The following is a 19,704-nucleotide window of genomic DNA, read 5'->3' as shown; positions in this document are numbered from 1 at the left end:
TTCAATTACATGGGCAGAAGAAGAACAAGTTGGTACAACTGAAAGACAGTAGGTTTAGGTTAGGTATTAGGAAAATAAACCCTTTGCTTTGAGGGTGGTGAGGCACTGGAACAGGTTGCCCAGAGAGGCTATGGAAGCCTCATCCCTGGAAGTGTTTAAGCCCAGATGGGTTTGGGCACTGAGCAACCTGGTCTAGTGGAAGATGTCCCTGCCCATAGCAGGGGGGTTGGAACCTGATGGCCTTAAAGGTCCTCCCAGCCCAATCCATTCTATGTTTCTGTGTTTCTGCGGGTCTTGGAAAAACAGAGGAATGCATTCAGTCTTTGACTCTGTGAGGAGGAGACGCAAAAATACAATTCCAGCTAGTGGCCTTGCAGCACATTGTAAATGTTAGGTTGGGTTTGAATTATTTGACTTTCAGCATGGAAGAAAAAGGCTTTAAAGACCTTTCACACCTCTCAAGATTTGATGTAAAGCAGGGATTTGTACTTGTCTTTCATCTCATTTTTAAGGGGATGGTGGTTCTTAATAATGGAGCTTGACCAGCAGGATAGACAGAGTATGCTGTTGGTGTAAGAGGAAGTGCGATGGGTGTAACACTTGCTTCTTAGATCAAATTTTCCTCTTCCTGTATGCCTTTCTGCTGTAATACCAAAGCAGCTCAGAGAGGAAACAGAGCAAGGAAGGCAGTTATTTTAATTAGTGAATTTTATCCTTAAAGACTCTTCGATCTAATTTGGTCTTCTGATTTTCTGTTGATTCTCCCAAATGCCTCAGACTTACTCAGACAAAAGCCTTTTTCTTCACAATTGTCAGATTTCATTGAATCTCAAGTCTTGCTGGTAGAGCTTAATTGTCAGCAAAATAAGTCTTGGTTTCTGTAAATTGTTTGATCCTCAATTGGTTTAGAAGTGACAATATACTTTCATTTACAGGGTTTAGATACTGTTTCTATCTGGCATATGGAGCAAAGTTGGACCAACTGAAGACATTATTTCAGTTGTTTTCTGTCAGGAAGGCTTAGACAAAGAGCTTAGTCTCAGATCCTTTAAAGTTCAAGCATCTGCCACTAGGGGCAAAAATTATTTTCCTCTAGGCATTTATCTTTTATTGTAGATTTACTGTGCTGCTTCACTTGGTTGATAATCTAATTTAAACCTTGAAGATGAGTCATACCTCCTCAAGGGGATTCACAGCTAGTTTAAATTCTCTGATGTCAGAACCTTCCAGTTCTTCTAGGATCTTTTTTCTGAACATAATGGTCCTTTGGGTGTCAGAATGCACTGAGAAGGAAAGAATATGACCCATGCAAGTTCTAACACTTGAGAGAGAGTTTTACAACATACCTCAAATTGTTTTTCAGTATTTATTTGGATTTCTAGTTCAGGTAATTTGTAATGTCTTGACTTAATTTAGGTTGCAGTTGTGCTGAGGGGTCCATTGTGGACAGACATCTGCAGGTATGAGCATGGTGTCCTGTTGAATTAAGGTATCTTCTGGAAGGTAGAATAGACCATATGCTATATTAGAGACTTTTGCTTCATAAGAGCAGCATTTTGTATACCAACTGTGATATGACAGTTTTCCAGAAAAACTCTGGATTATGAAAGGTTACAAAACCTTGTTGTCAAGAGGCATTTCAGTCACCTTCCTTCAGAAAATCAAAAGAAACAAATGAACAAAACCTCAATTGTGCAGAAGGCCCTAAAATGTTTTATTGTGATCCAAACACTTGGACTTTTTCATGTCCTCTTCTTGAAAGCATGACCACTGTAGAGTTGACCACTAAGACATTTAGGAATTGAATGTTCTTATTTGGAATGTGAATTGCTATATAAGTACTTCTTCAGAGTTAGGGAAGGACAACATAGACATTCAGAAAGTTGAGGCATTGTAAATACCATTCAGCTGTGATGAAAAGTTTATTGGATGCTTTTCATATGTATTCTAAAGTTAAGCTACATTTTTAAAACTCTCAGAGCCAACATTTGTTCTCCAAATATTGTAATTAAATAACTACAATGCTAAGTTGTTACTAATTAATACTCTATAATATTTATAGTGGTTGGTTTCTTGACACAGTTTTGCCTCTAGTGTTTTTTTTTTTTTTTTTTTTTTTTTTTTTTTTTTTTTGCTTGGAGGTATACTTTTGTTTCATATGTTTTAATGATCTATCTGGAAATTGATGCAGAATCAAGTTCTGTGTTCATGCTGTTTTGTGAAGAGGGAAGCAAAAGCACAAGATATTTTTCTGTCACTTGCTTTCATTATTATATGTGTATTTTTCCATTTTAATCCTGCCTTATGAAAAATTTGGATAGTGTCTTCTTCCACCCAGAATAATGGTAAAGCAGTTGCTTTAAAACAACCTTTCCTAAAATGTCTGGGGTCAGACTGTGATCAGTGATTATTTGCAAAACTTGTATATTACAAAATACAACTTGTGCTTTAGGTCCCTGAGAGGATTTAATAGTGGTTTATATATTGAATATAGATACTTGAATGATAGGTATTTTTGTCAGAGTCTTAACATGGCTCAGGTGTCCAATTCATTGCAGTCCTGGAACATCTTTCATGCTGAAGTATCTGATGTAGTTTCAACAGAGAAGCTGCTGGTTTAAAAAACGAACAAAACCGAATTGTAGTGAAAATGAGTGTTAGGAAAACAAGTGAATGCATAAGTAAATGAACTGCTAGGACTCAATGACAGACATGTTTATTTTGAAGGAAGAAAGAAAACTTTTACAGATAATTCCTTTACCTGAATTCTTGATTGGTTTGTGAAATCTTAAGACCCCATGTGAGTGAAATTAAGCAAACGAATCAGTTATACTCTAAAAACTGAGGAGGCACAACCTGGCTGTTGCCCCTGCAGTTCTGTAGCTAGCAGAGTGAAATATGCTCCTGTAAGAGCAGTTTAAAGCAAGAAGTAACTAAAATCCTCTGAACACTTTTCTGAAGGCATCTCTTTAAAGAGGTAGTAAGTCTTTCCTCATCTGTCAGAGTATAAACCTTTTGAATAGTCTGTATGTATCCAATACTTATGATTATATGCAGTATGCCCTGGATTCACTTTGCCATCTTCCTTCAGGCGACAGTGGCTTTTTGGCTTCCACAGTTTTACTTTGGGAACTGTTTCAGAACCTGATTGCTCGCTTGCTGTATTTCTCATGTTTTTCAGTGTAAACCACCCTTTCTGTTGCCTTTACAGCTCTGGTGTTTTTGTTGTAGTTACCCTATCTGGCTCTTTTTGTCACGCTGCATTTCCAAAACAGCAGTTGAGACGCTCTCCTGCTTAAAGTGTTGCAATCACCTTCTGTTCACCTTCTATTCTCACTTTCTTTGTCCCCAGCTCTTCCACACTTCCTAGCCTGTGCCTTGCTGTGTTGCGCTTCATGCCTTGGTTATGCGTGGGATGTTGTTCTCCCCCCTTTTTCAAGTGTACTTATTTGCACCAAGAGCTTTTGCCATTCCATGGTGAAGGGGAATGGAGGAAGCAATGTTAAAGGAAGAGGGAGAAGAGGAAACAGGGAGTGAATGAAGCTAAGGGTGAGGGAGAGGACACATGCAAGCAGCCAGTCTGTGTAGGGCAGAAATTTAAGTCCGTATGTACACTAAGCTCTCTCAGTATCCAAACATCCCAAGTTCAGCAACTTTTTGACAGTTACTACCAGCTAGTCTCTTGACTGACAGTTCTGTCTTGCATCTACTCCCTAGGACCAGATGGAGAGAAGACTTTTTCTTGGTTTTATGGCCCCGGTATACTGTGAGAGGGTCTAACAGGAGCTGTAGAGAGAAGTGTGACTTGGTTTGAGCATTAACCGTCTTCCCATGCAAAGCTTTTACTATTTCTGCACCTGGTAACTGGAACTTCTGGCACATTGCAGTGTTTTAATCCCTCCCTCATCATTTTGCTTGCTTATCTTTTATGCTTACATCTTTGTAACTTCCTGCTTTCTGTGCAGTAAAGTTCATCCACAAGCTGGCTCTTCTTCATTTTAAAATCATCCCTCAAGATACATCAGTATTATTGTAACCACAGTATATACACTGACAGTAGTTAAACACATGGGTGGAGAAACTCATTAATTCCATGACCCCTTTGTGTTTTTGTACTTTAAAAAAAAAAAAAAAAAAAAAGGCAAAAAGGCACACATCTTGTCCTGCAACTTTCTGTTCCAGCTTAATGTTACATCTTCTCTTTGCTTGTAGTTCCTTTTATAGTCAATTATGTTGGTTTGTCTTAACTGACCCTGCAGACTCTTCAGGGCAGGGCTACGTGATGGTCCAGTGTGCATCCTAGTGAGGCTCTGCCTCCCACTTCGTATGTATTAATCCTCTTTTGGGTGTTTCTGTCATGCAAATAACAAATGGCAACGTTCTTGGGAGTCCCTGGTTGCAAACGGCACTCTTCTATTTTAGCCTGTTTATTTATTGAGAAGTTCATAGTGTAAATAAGAGCTTCACAGTGAAGTCTGTCTTTGAACTTAACAAAGACAAAAGCGTTTGTAAATTGTATTCACTTCTCCTTGAATGACTGTTCAATGAAGTAATTTTTTTCCTCCTTGATATGGGAATTTTTTTCTCTGTTTAAAGAGAAGTGAAAAAATATTGCTGTTAACTTATTTATCAATCTAAATTTCTTTCTTATTATTTAAAAACCATGAAAAAATTAGAAAATTACACAGTTTTTTCTTTAATTTTAAGTGAGGTATGTAAGTATATGTTTTTAAAATTATTTAACCTCTAGCATTCAGCTGTCAAAAATCTAGAGGATGAATTTAAGGTACATTTATAAATGAACATTAAGGTTCTTTGATTTTGATTTAGGCACTACTAATGTTTTAGTCTGGTTAGCAGCTACTTACTCCTCATTTGTAGCTGCTTATTCCTAGTATATTTTTATTTGTTGCTGAGATGAAACCTTCTAATAGTCGCCCAGTAGAGGAGTACAGTAGAGTCATAAGCAGTGCAGTATAACTTTTCAAAATGCTTAGCATTTAATAATTTAATTATTAAAATGGGATTCTTTTAATGTAGTGAATAGGCTATAAAATAGAGAAGGGGTCATATTTGTTGGGGTTTTTTTTTCAGTGTTGTTAATTATATCTTGGGTTTATAGTGATATTTCCCCCCCCCCAGAAACTGATGGCACAAAGAAATGCATTGTCAGACTATCTCTATATTCTTTTGGACAACACTCCTTGCTAGTATAAAACACTTGGGATGTAGTTGCCTTCAGCTTTTCTGAGACAAAGGGTTTTTGATTGTTTCTCAGGCAAGATTTGCAAGTGGACTTCTGTACCAATCACAAAACAGAAGAGGAGGTGAAGTCATCCCTCCTTACACCCTACATCTTGCTCCACTGGAAAGGATCCATTCTGTGCCCTAAATTAGCCCCCCCTCCAAAAAGAAGGATTTGCTTCCAACTGTAGTCCCTCCCATGCTATTGCTGTAACCTGCAGGCACACACTCATTTGCCTTTTTCCTGTGCTATGCGCATTTACTGATTCATCCAAAGGGTGAGCAGCTTCAAGAGCAGGGACTGAAGGAGGCCTACAGCAGAAGTGCCTGTGGTAGAGCAGTTGACACACTCACTGGACAGGTGAGCGACCCACCTTCAGTGCATCCTCCATGACTGGTAAAAATAACACATTCCCTTGCATCCCTGCCCAGCCTTTGTCTCTCGTATAAGTAAGTGCCCAGACCTGGTTGCATGGTTCCAAATTTTGTGTGACTTTCCTCTAACACGTGGTTTAAAATGTCCTACATTGAAGCAAAATTTTTATTTTCATGGGGATGTGGGTTGTGTCTTTAACACACAGCAAATTTTCCAAGCAAATGCTTTGATTATTTACACAACAGACACAGTTTTAGTTTTCTGATAGCAATATCAGAATTTCTTTTGAGTTCTGTAGTAATGACATTTCATATGAGACAGTAAAAAATCCTTTGAAAATTATCCAGTGTCATCCATTGGGAAGTTTGAATGGCCAAACCCATGTTGCAGTGGCTTTTTTATAGTAGCAATAGTTAAAAATGAAAAGGTTTTTCAGGAATCATTACGTGGGTAAATAATGAATGAAGTTTAGAGAGAGACTCTCTTTTTCAAACAATTCACATTTTCCAGAAGAGGAGAGAAAGAAAAAGAAAGTGAAGCTACAGAAAAATGAATGATCAAACCAAATGAACATGCCAAGCAGAAGACAAGGCTTTACAAAGTCAGATGAAGATGTGAAATGCCTTCACTGTTTGGTGTGTCCAGAGGCTTTATCCTCAGAATGGATGGGCTAGGTAGAGGCCAGAAGTCTTGGCTTGGCTTTCACAGCAGCAGTCTCTAAAGAATTCCCTTTCATGGTTCCAAAAAAGGAAGAAGATGGATGGACTGCATCAGACTTATTCTCTTCTGTATGCAGAAGAGGATCTGTATATATATGTATGATTGTTAAAATACGGGATAATAATTTGGTTTTGGAATGATAACCTTATTGCCAGATAGCAGTTTCAACTCAGATTTAAGGAGTCAAATGTTTTATATTCAGTAATGTCCTATTTGGTCACTGTCATTTTAGACTGGAGTGATGATTGAGCCCTTCTAACTTCAGCACCAGTTAAAAAAGCGGAGGAGAGAAAAACTTTGAAAAGAAGCAAATTAAGATTCTAATTATTGGAATTATCTTTAGGAGATGGTAAGAAAAATTACAGATGTGAGCAGATTTGCAGGAGCTATGTGAGATCCTCTCAGTTTTTTCTGAAATGCAGTATTTGAAGCCTATTATGAATCAAGTCTTGATGGTATAAATAGAAAAGGAAGACTCCTTTTTGTTGTTGGAAAAAGCTTACCAGAAAGGTGACATGTATTTCAATGTTTATTTTAATTCCTGCATTGATGTATAGTTCTATATAGCCCCCAAATAGGAAAATAGCTCTAAAAGCGGTATTTCTCTTCTAATGTAAAAAGTTCCAGTAAAAAAATACTCTTCAGATATTTTAGTTCATCCTGATTTGTAGTGTTCAGTTTAATTCCTTGTAAGCCCCTCCTCCAGCAAAACAGCACTTGAGACATATTTTCAACCCCAGTTGGATTCGTAGCAGAAAGGAAAACTAGACTGCACAAATGCCCTTTCAGAAGTGGCTGAATTTGTGGCTGAATGTTTTAGCGAAGAACTAAAATCATAGTCTTGCTAGTAAAAAGTTAATACAGGACTACATTTTTTAGGTAACATTTCAGGTTCCTGTTATAGTGATGCTTTGTATTGTGGTGAGAAGCTGCAATATGTAACTTTACTTACATCTGGAATAGAAAAAAATCGTGGTGTAAATTAACAGAAAATTCTGTCAGTAGTATATGACTTGACATCTTTTTAAAGGTCAGTTGATAAGAACTTGCAAGTGGTTGTGGTTTTTAATTTTTTTTTTCCCGTCATGAAGGGCAAGGAGGCCAGTTGTAACTCTTCCTCTACCCCTTTCGCTGTAGAAATACATTTTTTTTTGGGGGGGTGGGGGTTCAGTTGGACTGTGTCCTTTAAAAATGTCATGTTGCTTATATTGCAGCATACAGCAGAAATGAAGTCGTGCTGTATTTTGGCAGTACGTTAGATTTGGTTGCTTCAGTTTAGATTGTTTGAGTTTTTATGTTTCATTATATTTAAATGTAAAATTTATGCCTTAAACTCAGGATGACTTAAAATAGCTTCAGTGAATAAGAATGAGTTTTAAAAGGAGCAGAGAGGATATCCAGAGCTTAACTTCTAGAATTGTTAGAACTTTTTTAAGGCAGTCATCATCACAGGATTATATATAAAAAGTTTAATATTATGAAGCAGATATGTAGCTTTTTACTCAGGTTATAGGATAAAACCTTTACATATATTGCCAGAAGTTTGTACTTTTGAATGATTTTGGAACTTCCTTTCACAGTAAGTTACAAAAGAAAAATCAGTGAATATTGATTATTGGGATAAGGTTATCATTGCAGGGATCAATAATTTGAAAGTCAGCAATGAATATATAATATCTCAGCTCTAACATGCTTTTCTTAAAAGAGATCATTTTGTTAGCAAGTGTAGTAACAGCACCAAAGTTAAATTCTGTTTGGCAAATTCTGTTACAGCTGGAATTGTGACCAACTTTGTTAATTGGTAATGAAATACAGTATGAAAGACAGTTACAATGCAGAAGGTATTTTGAGATTTTTCATGAAAGCAACTTCGGAAAGAAGGAAATTTATACTCTCCCTGTCCCCCTAAAGCGGTTTTTCCTTTGTGTGCTTCTGTTTTTAATGGAGACTTAATGCATCATTTCTGCATTGTATCTTAAGTGAGGAGACTTTGGCTGGTGACTTCTGATGTTAATACATGTACTCTTCTGAGCACATCCAGGGAAAAAAAACTCAATCAACTGTACCACATAAATTAGCAAAGGGATAAGTCAAATTGTGTGGAGCATTGGCTTATTTTAATTTTCCACAGCAGGGTAATTCTAATCAGTAGGCCATTAAAATACTGTATGTATGGACTAGAAAGTTCAAGAAACAACTGTACAGTTATGATCAACATATTCATACTAGGTAATGTAATGTCTCCATCAGCAGTAAAAATAGAAATTCATTTCCGAAGAAGCCTGTTTTCCATTCTTATCTTTATCGTAGTTATCCTCCTTTCTTTAAATCCTACACTTAAAAATAAGATGAAACACAATGTTCACGTTTTCTTCTCGTTTCCTAACCGTTTTCTTGTTTGACAGCATTTGTGTAAAAAGTCCTTTTCAAGTTGTAAATTAATTTGGATAGAAAGCATTCCACCTGAATTCATAACATGCTGGCAGTCTAGATAAATGGATATTATGATCTCAGCATATTTTGGCCCAGCACCACTGTGCCTATTTGCAAATGTCTAAGAAAGTGATAATATTCCTATCAGTTTCAGGCTGCTAAAGCAAAAAAATGGGGTAGAATTTCTTATTTATATTTATAGGATGCCTGTGGGGAAGACAGCAATGCTGTATATGGCAATTTTTGTGGACATGTGGTGCTAAACATATATTAAAAAAAGATAACAGACCTTTTGACGTTTCTTTGTAGAAATGTGGAAGAAAAGCCAGAGTAGATCAGTAATTGACAACTATGCAGGAGATGCATTTCCAGATTTCTTTCTGAAGAAATATTTCACAAACTTATAATTCCTTTCAAAGTTGGTAATCCATCTTTAATTATTTTGTTGATTTCATAGTTGTATTTTACAAGGTTGATGTAATGTCTGCTTGCTGCCAACATTTGATATGGACAATCCACTTTGTCATTGCTTTGAGGAAACAGCAAGCTGCTTCTAGTTACAGTACATTTTTTTTTTCTTTTTTTCAGCGTATGTGTATGAACTGAGCATGGGTAAAGCCTTATCAGTCACTGAATGCCATAGCTTACCAGCAAGATATGTGGGGAGCTGCCAGTTTGTACCACTGAAAGTATGGGAAGCCTGTGCGATGTAGTTAAATTGATGGGCATTTAAGGTGCCCAGTTCTGCGCAGCTATTTCTTTCATTCCTACCTTTTGAGCAGGCTTTTATTACCACACATACACTTGAGAGCATTATTTCACTACCAGGCGTTCATTTAAAATGATTTTGGTTTTGCAAGCTGCAGTTCGGCCTGTGGAGTGCCTGCTTTCTCTCCTCAGGGTAAGCTGGGACAAGCTGCACCGTGGTCTTGCAGGGTCCAAGCATGGCGATGACAGCCTGCTGTGGTGACCAGCCATCCTCTCACCAGTGCTCTGCCCCCCTTGCTCAGGTGGTGCCACTGTGCGTGGTGTCCAGAAGGTGGGATGCATGAAGGGCTTCTCCTCGCTGAGCAGAGTTGGTGGCTGTGAAGTGTGCGCTTTGGGCTGTCCAACATGGATTCATCTATGTTAAAGCTGTCCTAGCCTGGACAAGCATCTCTGTGGCATGAGTGCTTTCAAGCATTTGTGGAATCCCAGTTGAGATTACTTTTGTTTAGTTACATGGAGAATCACAGATTATTCTAGGTTGGAAGGGACCCATGAGGATCATTGGGTTCATGAAGGGATTGAACCCATGATCTTGGCGTGATGCTCTAAGCAACTGGAGGTAATCTCAGGGTATCATACGTGACTGAGTACCTTCTTGAATCCATTCCTAGCACTAAAGGTTGCCTTTAGACAGGCTTCTGCCAGATTGCAACGAGGAGAGGGAGATAATAATGTTTGTTATCTTTTCTTTAGGGAGGCAGGGCACTGGGGAAGTGTTCTGACTTCACTGTTGCAGAGCAGATAAAGAGATTTTGAATTCACCCCCCCGGTAAATGCAGTACGTGGAAATTGTTATTTAGACCAATTGCTATGAAGGACTTTAGGTTACTATGCAAAGCAGTATTTATTAATACCATTTGCATATTGAACTAAAAAGTGTGCAATTAAAATTCCCGATGTTGAGGACTAGCCTGATCTCCAAGGGGAAAAGAAATCCAAGAGTGTGCACCCGTGCCCACACATGAACACAGAAGTGGCAAAATCTTTCTATCTGTAGAAGGTCCTTCTCTTAAACCCTTTTTCTTTTGCAGAGGCAAATCAGTGTACTAGAGAAGTAGCGACAAAGTATTTCTGCAATGTGTGATGAAGCAAGTGGGTATAAAGGTTTTGTAAACTCTTTTCAAGGTATAGAAGGTCAGTCTGCCTACTCTATTGTGCTACACAGAAGTATTTCAATGAATGCCCTGGCCAACAAAGTATACAAGAAATGCCAGAAACATTTAGAAATAATGTACTGCTGCTCTTAGGGTCCTTGGAATTTAGGTTGCACAATGTTGAATGATACGGGTGGCATTTGACTGTTCCAGTGGAGGATCCTAGTTTCTTGTTTAAAAAAAAAAAATCCTTTTCTGGTGTTTACATCTTTAGTGTTGATTCAGTTTGGATTATATTTCTTTCATGATAAAGTATGTATAAACATTTTAAGTAGGTGTGGCACACTGTCAAGTGTTTTCATTATTTGGATGATAGGTTTGAACATCTATTCCCAAGTATCAGTAGGCACCTGCAGAAGCAAAGTGGGTATGTAGCACCTGAACACATTCCGATTTGTGCAATTATAGCAGTTTACAGAGTGAGAAAGAGAAGAATATCACATACTGAGGTTTGATGTCTTTTTCATGGAGAACAAAAGAGGGTTGATTCTTTCACTTCAAGTTTAGCCTAACTATTGTGTAGGGGAGGAGGTTTAATGAATCATTGTTTAACTTTGATACTGCCAAGTATTTGACCATTAAATAGTCTGAAATGTGTACATAGCACTTCGGTGACAGACCCTTATTTAGCTGTGATTAATTGGCATTGAATAGTTATTTAATTACCTCGGAAGAAATCTAACAACAGTGTGTGTTCTGATTAAGTTATTTGATGTAAAAACAAACATAGGACTGCTGAAGAGAGCACGTCCCCCTTTTCAGCTTGCTACTGACACTGCACACCAGGTGGAAGTCTGAATGATTAAAATAGATACTATTCACCAATTTGGATGCTGTTGTAACATTGGCATACTTAGTTCTTGATTTTGCAGAAGGCTTTTTTTTGTTAGTAGTTTCCTGAAATAGATTTGGTATTTTCTTTTTGGTTTTGAAGCTGGGATAAGTGAAGGATGTAGGTATTAAGTGACTTAAAAATTTTTGCAAATTGGAAATACTGGACTAGATCTAAGAATTATTGTTTCCTGTTATGTATCTATATTTCAGAGATGCTTACTTAAGGAATTTGGAGGTTTTGGAAATGTGAAGTATTGTGGGAAGATGATGCTGATAGTGTGTAAGTTTAGGAGAGAGGTATTTAAAGTTTTGGAGAGAAAAATAATTTTTGGGGTGAGGGGCAAGTAAGTTGTGCAGCTTTTGCCCTTCTGGGGATACCATGTGCAGCAGTTTCTGTAGTATGAAAAACCGTCCTCAAAAGCTAGGTTTGCCAATCCTGGTAGAAACTGTAACCATAACTGTAAGCGTTTTGAGTCCTGACTTTTGTGTCTGGAATGTTTTGTCTTGCATGCTTAATGATGCATAAGCAAGCCACTGATTTACTGTGCTTCCAGTAAGTGGAAACAGTTGTTTCTCCATACCTTGTGAAATAGACCTCTCGTGTACTTGTAGACATCCTTATGAATGTAACAACTGCTCTGGATGCAATGCCATAATGGCTATGGGGCATTTTGTGGATATTTCCAAAGCATAGCACATTTGCTTGGAGGTGCATTGCTGTCTCTGCTGTATGGTGACGGAACTTGCTTGCTTTAGTGAGTTACCGTGGCTTCCTTCTGTGTACAACATGCCGAGTAAAATGCCAATTCCGTTATAGCCATGTGAACAGGATCTGAAATACATCTCCAGACTTCTGTTTTCTCTTGTACAGTCACCGAGGTAATAGAATTGAAAACCAGCCATGACAAAAATACGCTAAGGCTTGTGGCTTTGTTACTTGCTTTTAGCTGTAGAAGAGCACTGATGGTCACTGGATAAGCAGCAGCACAGTAGGGAGATGTGGTCCTGTTAGCAAGAAGCAAAGTATTTTCCTAGCCTTAATGACTTCAGGTGTCTTGTTCCAGAATTTCTGTGTGCAAACAATAAGTAGATTAGTTTTTCAGTAAGTAGAAAATTTTTTTTAAAATTATGTTCTGCTACCAGAGATTCACTTGAATGTTTATTTGGGAAGCAGATGATTATTGTTGCTGCTGTTTAAATTGCTTTAATTATATCAGGTGGACAGTTTTCAAGGTTTGTCTTTTTCATATACCATTTCTATTGCTCACTCAAATTTTAGTCAATGTCATTTTGCAGAATTACAGCATTTACATTTTGAAGAGGATTAGGCAGATTAAAAGATGTTTTCATGTTTTATTGATAACATCAGATTAATTTCCACTTTCCTAGTGGCAGCTCACAGCTCTGCCAAAACAGAAGCTGTAGAAACATTGTTACACTTAACAATTCCATAGGGTGATTGCAAAAAAATATAGTTTTGGCAGTTAATTAGCAGCATGATTACCAATGGGAACTGGAGCAGTTGGTGGTTAGTGGATACATGGAAGAGATAGTAAACCCATGGAATACCAAGGACCGCTCAGGTGGGCTAAGTTTTCTTTCATGGCCACGTTTCTGAACAGCTTCACCGGAAGAGGTACTGCTGTGGAGAACATTGCCACAGTCACTCGTAGTGTGCAGTCTGAAGGCAAGTATTCTGCAGCTCTCATTTTTATCTATGCCAGCTTTTGGGGTTAGATAGCACCAGAACATATCTGTATCATGCTTGCAGTCTAGAGCTCTCCCTATTGTGACACTGAAACTTTCTCAAGAAGTGGTTGGAGGTTGTCGCAGCCTCCTGCTCGTCTCTTCTCCCTGGTATACAGAATAGGGAATGGTTCAGAGCTGCGCCAGGGGAGGTTCAGACTGGACCCTAGGAAGCATTTCTTTATCAAGACAGTGGTCAAGCCCTGAAACAGGCTTCCTAGGGGGGTGGTTGATGCCCCAAGCCTGTCAATGTTTGGACAATGCCCTTAGTAACATGCTGTCACTTTTGGTCAGCCCTGAAATGGTCAGGCAGTTGGAGTGGACAATCCGTTTAGGTGTCTTCTTATATTCTGTTCTATCAGTTGCTGAATAAATCCAGAACCAAACCCCATACTCAAAATCTGCAGATTCCTCTGTGAGCAACCTGAACAGGTGAATCTTCACCAGAATCCTCAGGGGAGGGAAATGGCGGCTGAACTCAAAGATACTGCTGAAACTGAAATGACCAACAAGTTCAATCTCTTTCAACACCAAGCCCTTAAGGCCTTGTCCATATTGTGCAAAATGAGAGTAAGCACAGTGCTTTTACAGGGACAAGTTTGGATGCGCTCTTCCACGTGTAGGAGGAGGGAGATGGTGAAGGCATTGCTTGATTCCTCGAGGTGCCACATTGGCCTGACCTGTGCTATGGCCACAGAAAGTAGCCAGCCTGAGTGACCTTGCTGCCTCCTGGCAGTGTCACGTGGGATGGCCTTTGCGCAATAACTTCATACATAAGTCTGAAAATGCTACAGATAAAACTTATTTGGGGTTAAGAGGCAAAGGGTGATTCCCATGCTGAATTAAGGTGGGGTTTGCTTGCTATGGGAGTAATCCTTTGCCCTTGCATATGGCTTGTCATTGTTGGGACTCACAGCTTTTCATGGAGGGGCTTAGCACTGTCACCTCTCCTTGCTGTGCTCCTTGCTCTGTAAAATAAAGTGAAGTCACTCAGAAAACAAGTGACAAAGCTGTGAATAGATTTCTAATACCCTGAGCCCAATCTGTTATGCCATCTAGTTTCCCTTATCTGCCCCTCCTGGACAGCCCGCTAAGGAAAACCCTGTCAGAAGGAAGCATTTAACCTCTTTGAATGACTTTCTTTTTGTCAGTGAAGTCTTGGTTCATTTGAAAATAAGCTGGAATGTGATATTTAGGGATATTAAGAAGTATTAGCTACAGCATGTATGCAGCATGTGCTAGATCAGTCTTCTATGGCCAGTCTCCATGGAGGGGAATCAAGGGAAAAAGAAACTAAAAAAAAAAGAAATAGCCATGGACTTCCTTCTGATATATCTACTCTGATATGAAATAAGTGAAAGGAAACATCCCCACATGCCATTCCCAGTAGAAGGAGATGAGAGAGATTTTTCTGGGTCTTGCACTGCTGTATACCCTACCTCTCTATATACAAAGCCTAAAAATAGGATGAATTCTGCTGCTGTCTGCTTTAAGTAACTGCCTTTGGTAGTAGTAAAGTACTGCAGAATAAGCCGTTTGCCACCAGTATCTCTCTTTGGAGTCATGTCCCAGACCTGAGGAGAGGATTTTTTGTGTATTGTTTGGTGTAGAACAGAAATTCCCTTAAAAAAGAAATGAATACTATGCATCAAAATTCCTAATTCCAAGAGAGCTGTGGGCAGAAAACTAGCACAATGGTTGCTACAGAATTGACTTCAGTATCTCTTATCTCTAAATTATGTCTCTCCTGCACTCCATGGAAACTTTAAACTTAACTGCTTTCAGTTTAATGAGCTCCTTTGAAAAGGAGAAAAAAAAAAGTCTTTTGTTGCCAGTGTGGTGAATGTGTTTGTACCAGTTAGAAGTAATAATTGAATCAAGATATATGCAGATAAAAAAGCAATGTGAATACATGTATGGGCATTACACACCTTAGAAAAGGCCAGATTCCCATCCTTGCCTTAGTTTCTTTCTTGGTGAGTAGAGATATTGATTAATAGAGAAAGATACTAATCCACTTAGAGGTGGCAGCATTGTGACTTTAATTATTAAAGAAGTCTTGATAGAACTTGATTTTTTTCACTCCAGTAGAACTTGGGAGTATAGAGAAATATAAATGCTTCAGTGACAGCAGATTAAAAATCGTTTTATTAGCTTTAATAAAGATCATTATTGTCAAGCTTTTGAATAAGTATAAATGTTAGGCTACATGAATGCAAATCTATCTCAAATTTTATTTTAGAAACAGCTGCAATTGGAATCCACGTATAATAGTTGAGGGGTGATAAAGAAATGCTGAAAAAGATCAGTTAGATCAGCTATGATCTGTCTGAGACATGCATGCACTAGCGAGTTTCAGTCAAGGATAGGAACAGATTCTGACATGTTACTTGATGAAACTTGCATTGTTGTCTGGACTGTAACCTTTACCTACACATGTTGAGCATATAAAAAGCACGTGTGTTTCACCTGTTAAATCATGGTGACATCTTATCTTCACAGCCCATTTAAATTTTTTTCTAGCTATTTAAGTAAAGGTTTTGTATTTGGGTAAAAGGCATTTGTAAAAAGGGATTCTTCTTCAAAATATATTGCAGTGGTTTTAAGAGATTCCCGTCATGGTGATTTCAAAAATTGTCTTTTTATCTTTAGATTCCTGCTGTTTTCTTTTAACTGTTCCTGAAATGGTAAAACATGGTACGTTTAAGATATTTCGATCTTTTCAAGAATTATATTTACTTTCCCCTTTTTTTTTTTTTTTTTCTTCTCCAACCCTGTTTCTGTAGGAAGAATCTTAAATCGTTTCTCCAAAGATATTGGCCACCTGGATGACTTGCTTCCTTTGACGTTTTTGGACTTCATGCAGGTAATTCAGTTGCTAATGCCAAAGACTTCTGCACTGCATTCTGAATTTAGATTCCTGTATGCTTTGCTGAATATCAGCTATTTGTCACAGATGTAGCTGAGTTGAATGAAAGTACTTGTTTGTGAAAGAAAGGTGTGGTTGAAATTTAACATGTCAGTAAAAAGCTAACATGAGTAATAACTGGCAGGTAGGAGTGGCTATACACAACTTGCTATTATGTCAAGATTTTAGTTCATAGTAGCTACATGCTTGGTAAATTGCTCCTGATTTGCCTCCAAGCATTCTGGCAAGCTTATTGCTGTTATAAGAAATATGTCCATAGTAAAGAAACAATCAGCTCACTTGAAAAGATAGCACAGATTAACCTAATTACATGTCTACTTCCACAAAGAATCAAATGCTTACCACACCATTTTGGATTAAAATAGGTGTGGCTATTTACAAAGAAAAGATTAGTAGTAATAGGGTGACTGTAATAGCCTTAATAGGAACAAGTTAAATAAGTTGCTGCAGAAAAGAACGATGGACAAAGCATTGAGATTTTGATGATGATGAAATTATAATGGATTATATATGAAATCGTAATGTTTCTGTTGCAGTTGCTATTAATCCTCCTTGTAAAAAATTGCAGAAGGATAAATCTGCAAAATAATGATCGTACTGTTTGAAAATAACATGTATCGCAGAATACACGGAATCGTGGAGACTAGATAAAGAAAAGACATAGTGGGTTATCTGGATCCACTTAGTGGATCACATCTGTCATACTCTCAAGTCAGAAATGTTTCTTAAGGTGCTATTGCTAACTTTGCTTCATCTCTTCGAGATAGCTTATTCAGGATCTAAACCTTTTTTTTTACTTCTTTAAAAAATAAACCAAAGACATTTCAGGTTGAGCAGTTTAATCATGTTGTTCTTGCTGACCTCTTGAAAATAGGGGGAAAAAATATTCCAGTAAAAACACATCTTAAGATAAAGTCTTTTTCATAGTCTATTAAAGTTGTTGAAATTTTCAAGGCATTACACTACCACATGTCATTTTGGGGAAGAAGGGAACATGATGTATTTTACCTATCAATTAAAGCAGTTGGGGTTTTTTGTGAGTTAGGGAGTTGCTTATAGTGAATATTAGGATTTTTAGTTCATAGGCTTTTAAGGCCTTGCCAAATTCTTCCTGAAAGTGCAGTATAAACATCTTTCTGTAGAAACTACTAATTTTTTACTGTTTGTACAGATTGCAGATTTTCTTCAGTCTCATTAACTGTTTTATTAGGCAGAATCTCTGACTTGACTTCAACTCTCTAGAGACTGTACATATGTGCCTTTCTTTTTGACTGGAAGCTCAAGTTGTCCTGCAGTCCTTATCCTCTTCTCTTAGGATAGGGTTTAAGTCCATGACTTAGAATAGGGTTTACATCCACAAAGTCACACCCATCTCTTCTACATAGTGTCCTTGCCCACTGTACTAGAGAGGTTTGTATGTGCGTAGGTTCATCCCTTTTGCAGCAGACTGCACTGTGTATGTTTATACTACGTTCTACTCAAGACCAGAGTGTCCTGTGGGTCCTGTGATCTGGAGATAAAATGATTAACCATTTTCCTTAGTTCCGTGCACTTACAATAATGTGAGAGTTGTGTTGCAAGACCACTTGCATGGTGTTTTTATAGCAAGAATCTGAGTGGGTGTTTTGCGTGCCCTGGCATGTGGTTTAAAGGCATGTAGGGTTGTCTGAGGATGCAAAGTTTCCTGGGAAAATGTTACAGAGGTCTGCGAAGGCAGAGGGAACCAAAATTGGTGTGATCTTGTCCATACTTCTTTTTGGGAGCAGACCCTGAAGCAAACTGTTTTGAGAGCTGCACTGTCTTATTTTTGACAGAACAAACTGATTTGCTTCAAAAGAAAGCTCAGAAAAGTATCCAACGTGTATGCATGTCACGTACAAAGGATTGAATCTCCTACTAGCAGATTGGAAAACCTAGTTATTTTACCACTGTGTTTAGATACTTCAGGCAGTGTGTGCTTTCCAGAACGTAACTGGTCTGGAATGAAAGAGTGCAGGCTGTTTCTCTAGATGTGATTGTTTTCTTCTTTCAAGCTCCTACTGTAAACTGCATTTTGTAAACATATTCCTTCATGTTGATTAATATATGCGTTTCTTTTAAATAAGCTATTGAATTATTTGTCAAATTCTGAAGTTTGCTTTTAAGTGAAAAGTTTTCTGAAACATAAAGTAGATTTTACAAGTCCAGTACACTATTGAGAAGATACTGTGTTTTAAAGCTTGCTCATTCTATTTGGCATCAGAAGAGAAAACTTAGGGTCTTGCTGTTGATTAATAATGCATTGCTATACATAAGAAAAAAGCATTTCCTTCTTGGCAGGTTTTCTAAAACTTACTATTCTTGACCAGCAGGCTCGTTGGTTACTGAATGCCTTTTGAAATTCAATAGCAAAGGTGTATTTATTCCTGACGAAGCACAGATTTTTACAAAGGATAACTGTTATCAATTATGATAGAGATCTTTTGTCACTTGTTTTGTTTGCAGGTGTCTTTTATAAGGCTTCTTATAATCCCTTCAGGAAGAAATATATTCTCCTTTCTAAAAACAGTATTAGCTGAATATAAAAGCTCTGATCCCAGCCATTATTGTTGATTCTTTGAGAGACATTTCCCAACATTCATTGTTTAAATGGTTGTCAGGAGGAATCAAGTGAAACTTAATAAACAATGCAGTAACTGGTTCATCTTACTTTTTGTGTAGAGGCTTTTCTTGAGCGGATTTGCATTGAAGAAGTGGTCGTTTTTCAGAGTTATTGCTAGGATCATTGTGAAGCATTCCACCCTTTTACTGTATTGGCAACTGAGTGTATAATGTCAGCACAAATAAACACAATGTGATTGGACACCCAAAAACTACAGTTATAAGCCCATTTAAATACCAATAAATAAATAATACAATCTTCTAGTTTCAAGAATTTTGTAATTGCACCGAGTACAGATTTTTAAGCAATGCTAAAAATTGATAATATTCTTTTTGGAGTGCCTAATAAGATTTATACACTGCACTACAGCCATAATGAGCGTTATTAGTCTAGACAGCTATACTGGATGAAAATTAATTCCTAGAACTGAAAGACTTGAATTTTTTACATTGTCCAATGAGTCAAGGAGAGGAAAGAGTCAATTTTCTTCAAGATGTGGAGAGTCACTGTACATGTATTTGTTAAAGCCAAAATAAAAGGTACATGGCAAGCACAAAAGCACATCATAGACTTTGTGTATTCTTTTGAAAATCTGGTTAGATTTTACAGAACTGTTACTTTGCAATACCTCCCGAAGCAGCAACTCTCCCTGTGTTTAAAGTTTCCTGCCATCTTTTCTTTCTTTGGTTTGAAGTGGACCAAAATATAGCACGGAGACGGGAGGCAGGAGGGGCAGTCTTCACTCGAAGGAGAGAGCAATTTTTTTTCCTCTTACGAATTTTAACAGCATGTCAGACATTGCATATTAGTGCAATTGACTTGTCTCTTTGTGGAAATTTCTGCTGTATCCACAGGGTTT

General features: G+C 37.8%; 1 protein-coding gene across 5 annotated transcripts in view; it reads left to right on the top strand.

The window, feature by feature from the left end:
* ABCC4 (ATP binding cassette subfamily C member 4) overlaps window positions 1-19,704 on the top strand; it is a 147,820-nt gene that overhangs the window by 68,892 nt on the left and 59,224 nt on the right. For all 5 annotated transcript variants that reach the window (XM_027884253.1, XM_027884254.1, XM_027884257.1 and 2 more), the window contains one exon: window positions 16,062-16,141. In XM_027884253.1, the coding sequence (XP_027740054.1) occupies window positions 16,062-16,141 (80 nt within the window). The remainder of the gene's footprint in view (window positions 1-16,061; window positions 16,142-19,704) is intronic.

The sequence above is a fragment of the Empidonax traillii genome, unplaced genomic scaffold, assembly GCF_003031625.1.
Source record: "Empidonax traillii isolate 1590-97213 ecotype Southwest subspecies unplaced genomic scaffold, ASM303162v1 scaffold141:size962631, whole genome shotgun sequence".
NCBI lineage: Eukaryota > Metazoa > Chordata > Aves > Passeriformes > Tyrannidae > Empidonax > Empidonax traillii.
This window is presented reverse-complemented; position numbering and strand designations above follow the sequence as displayed.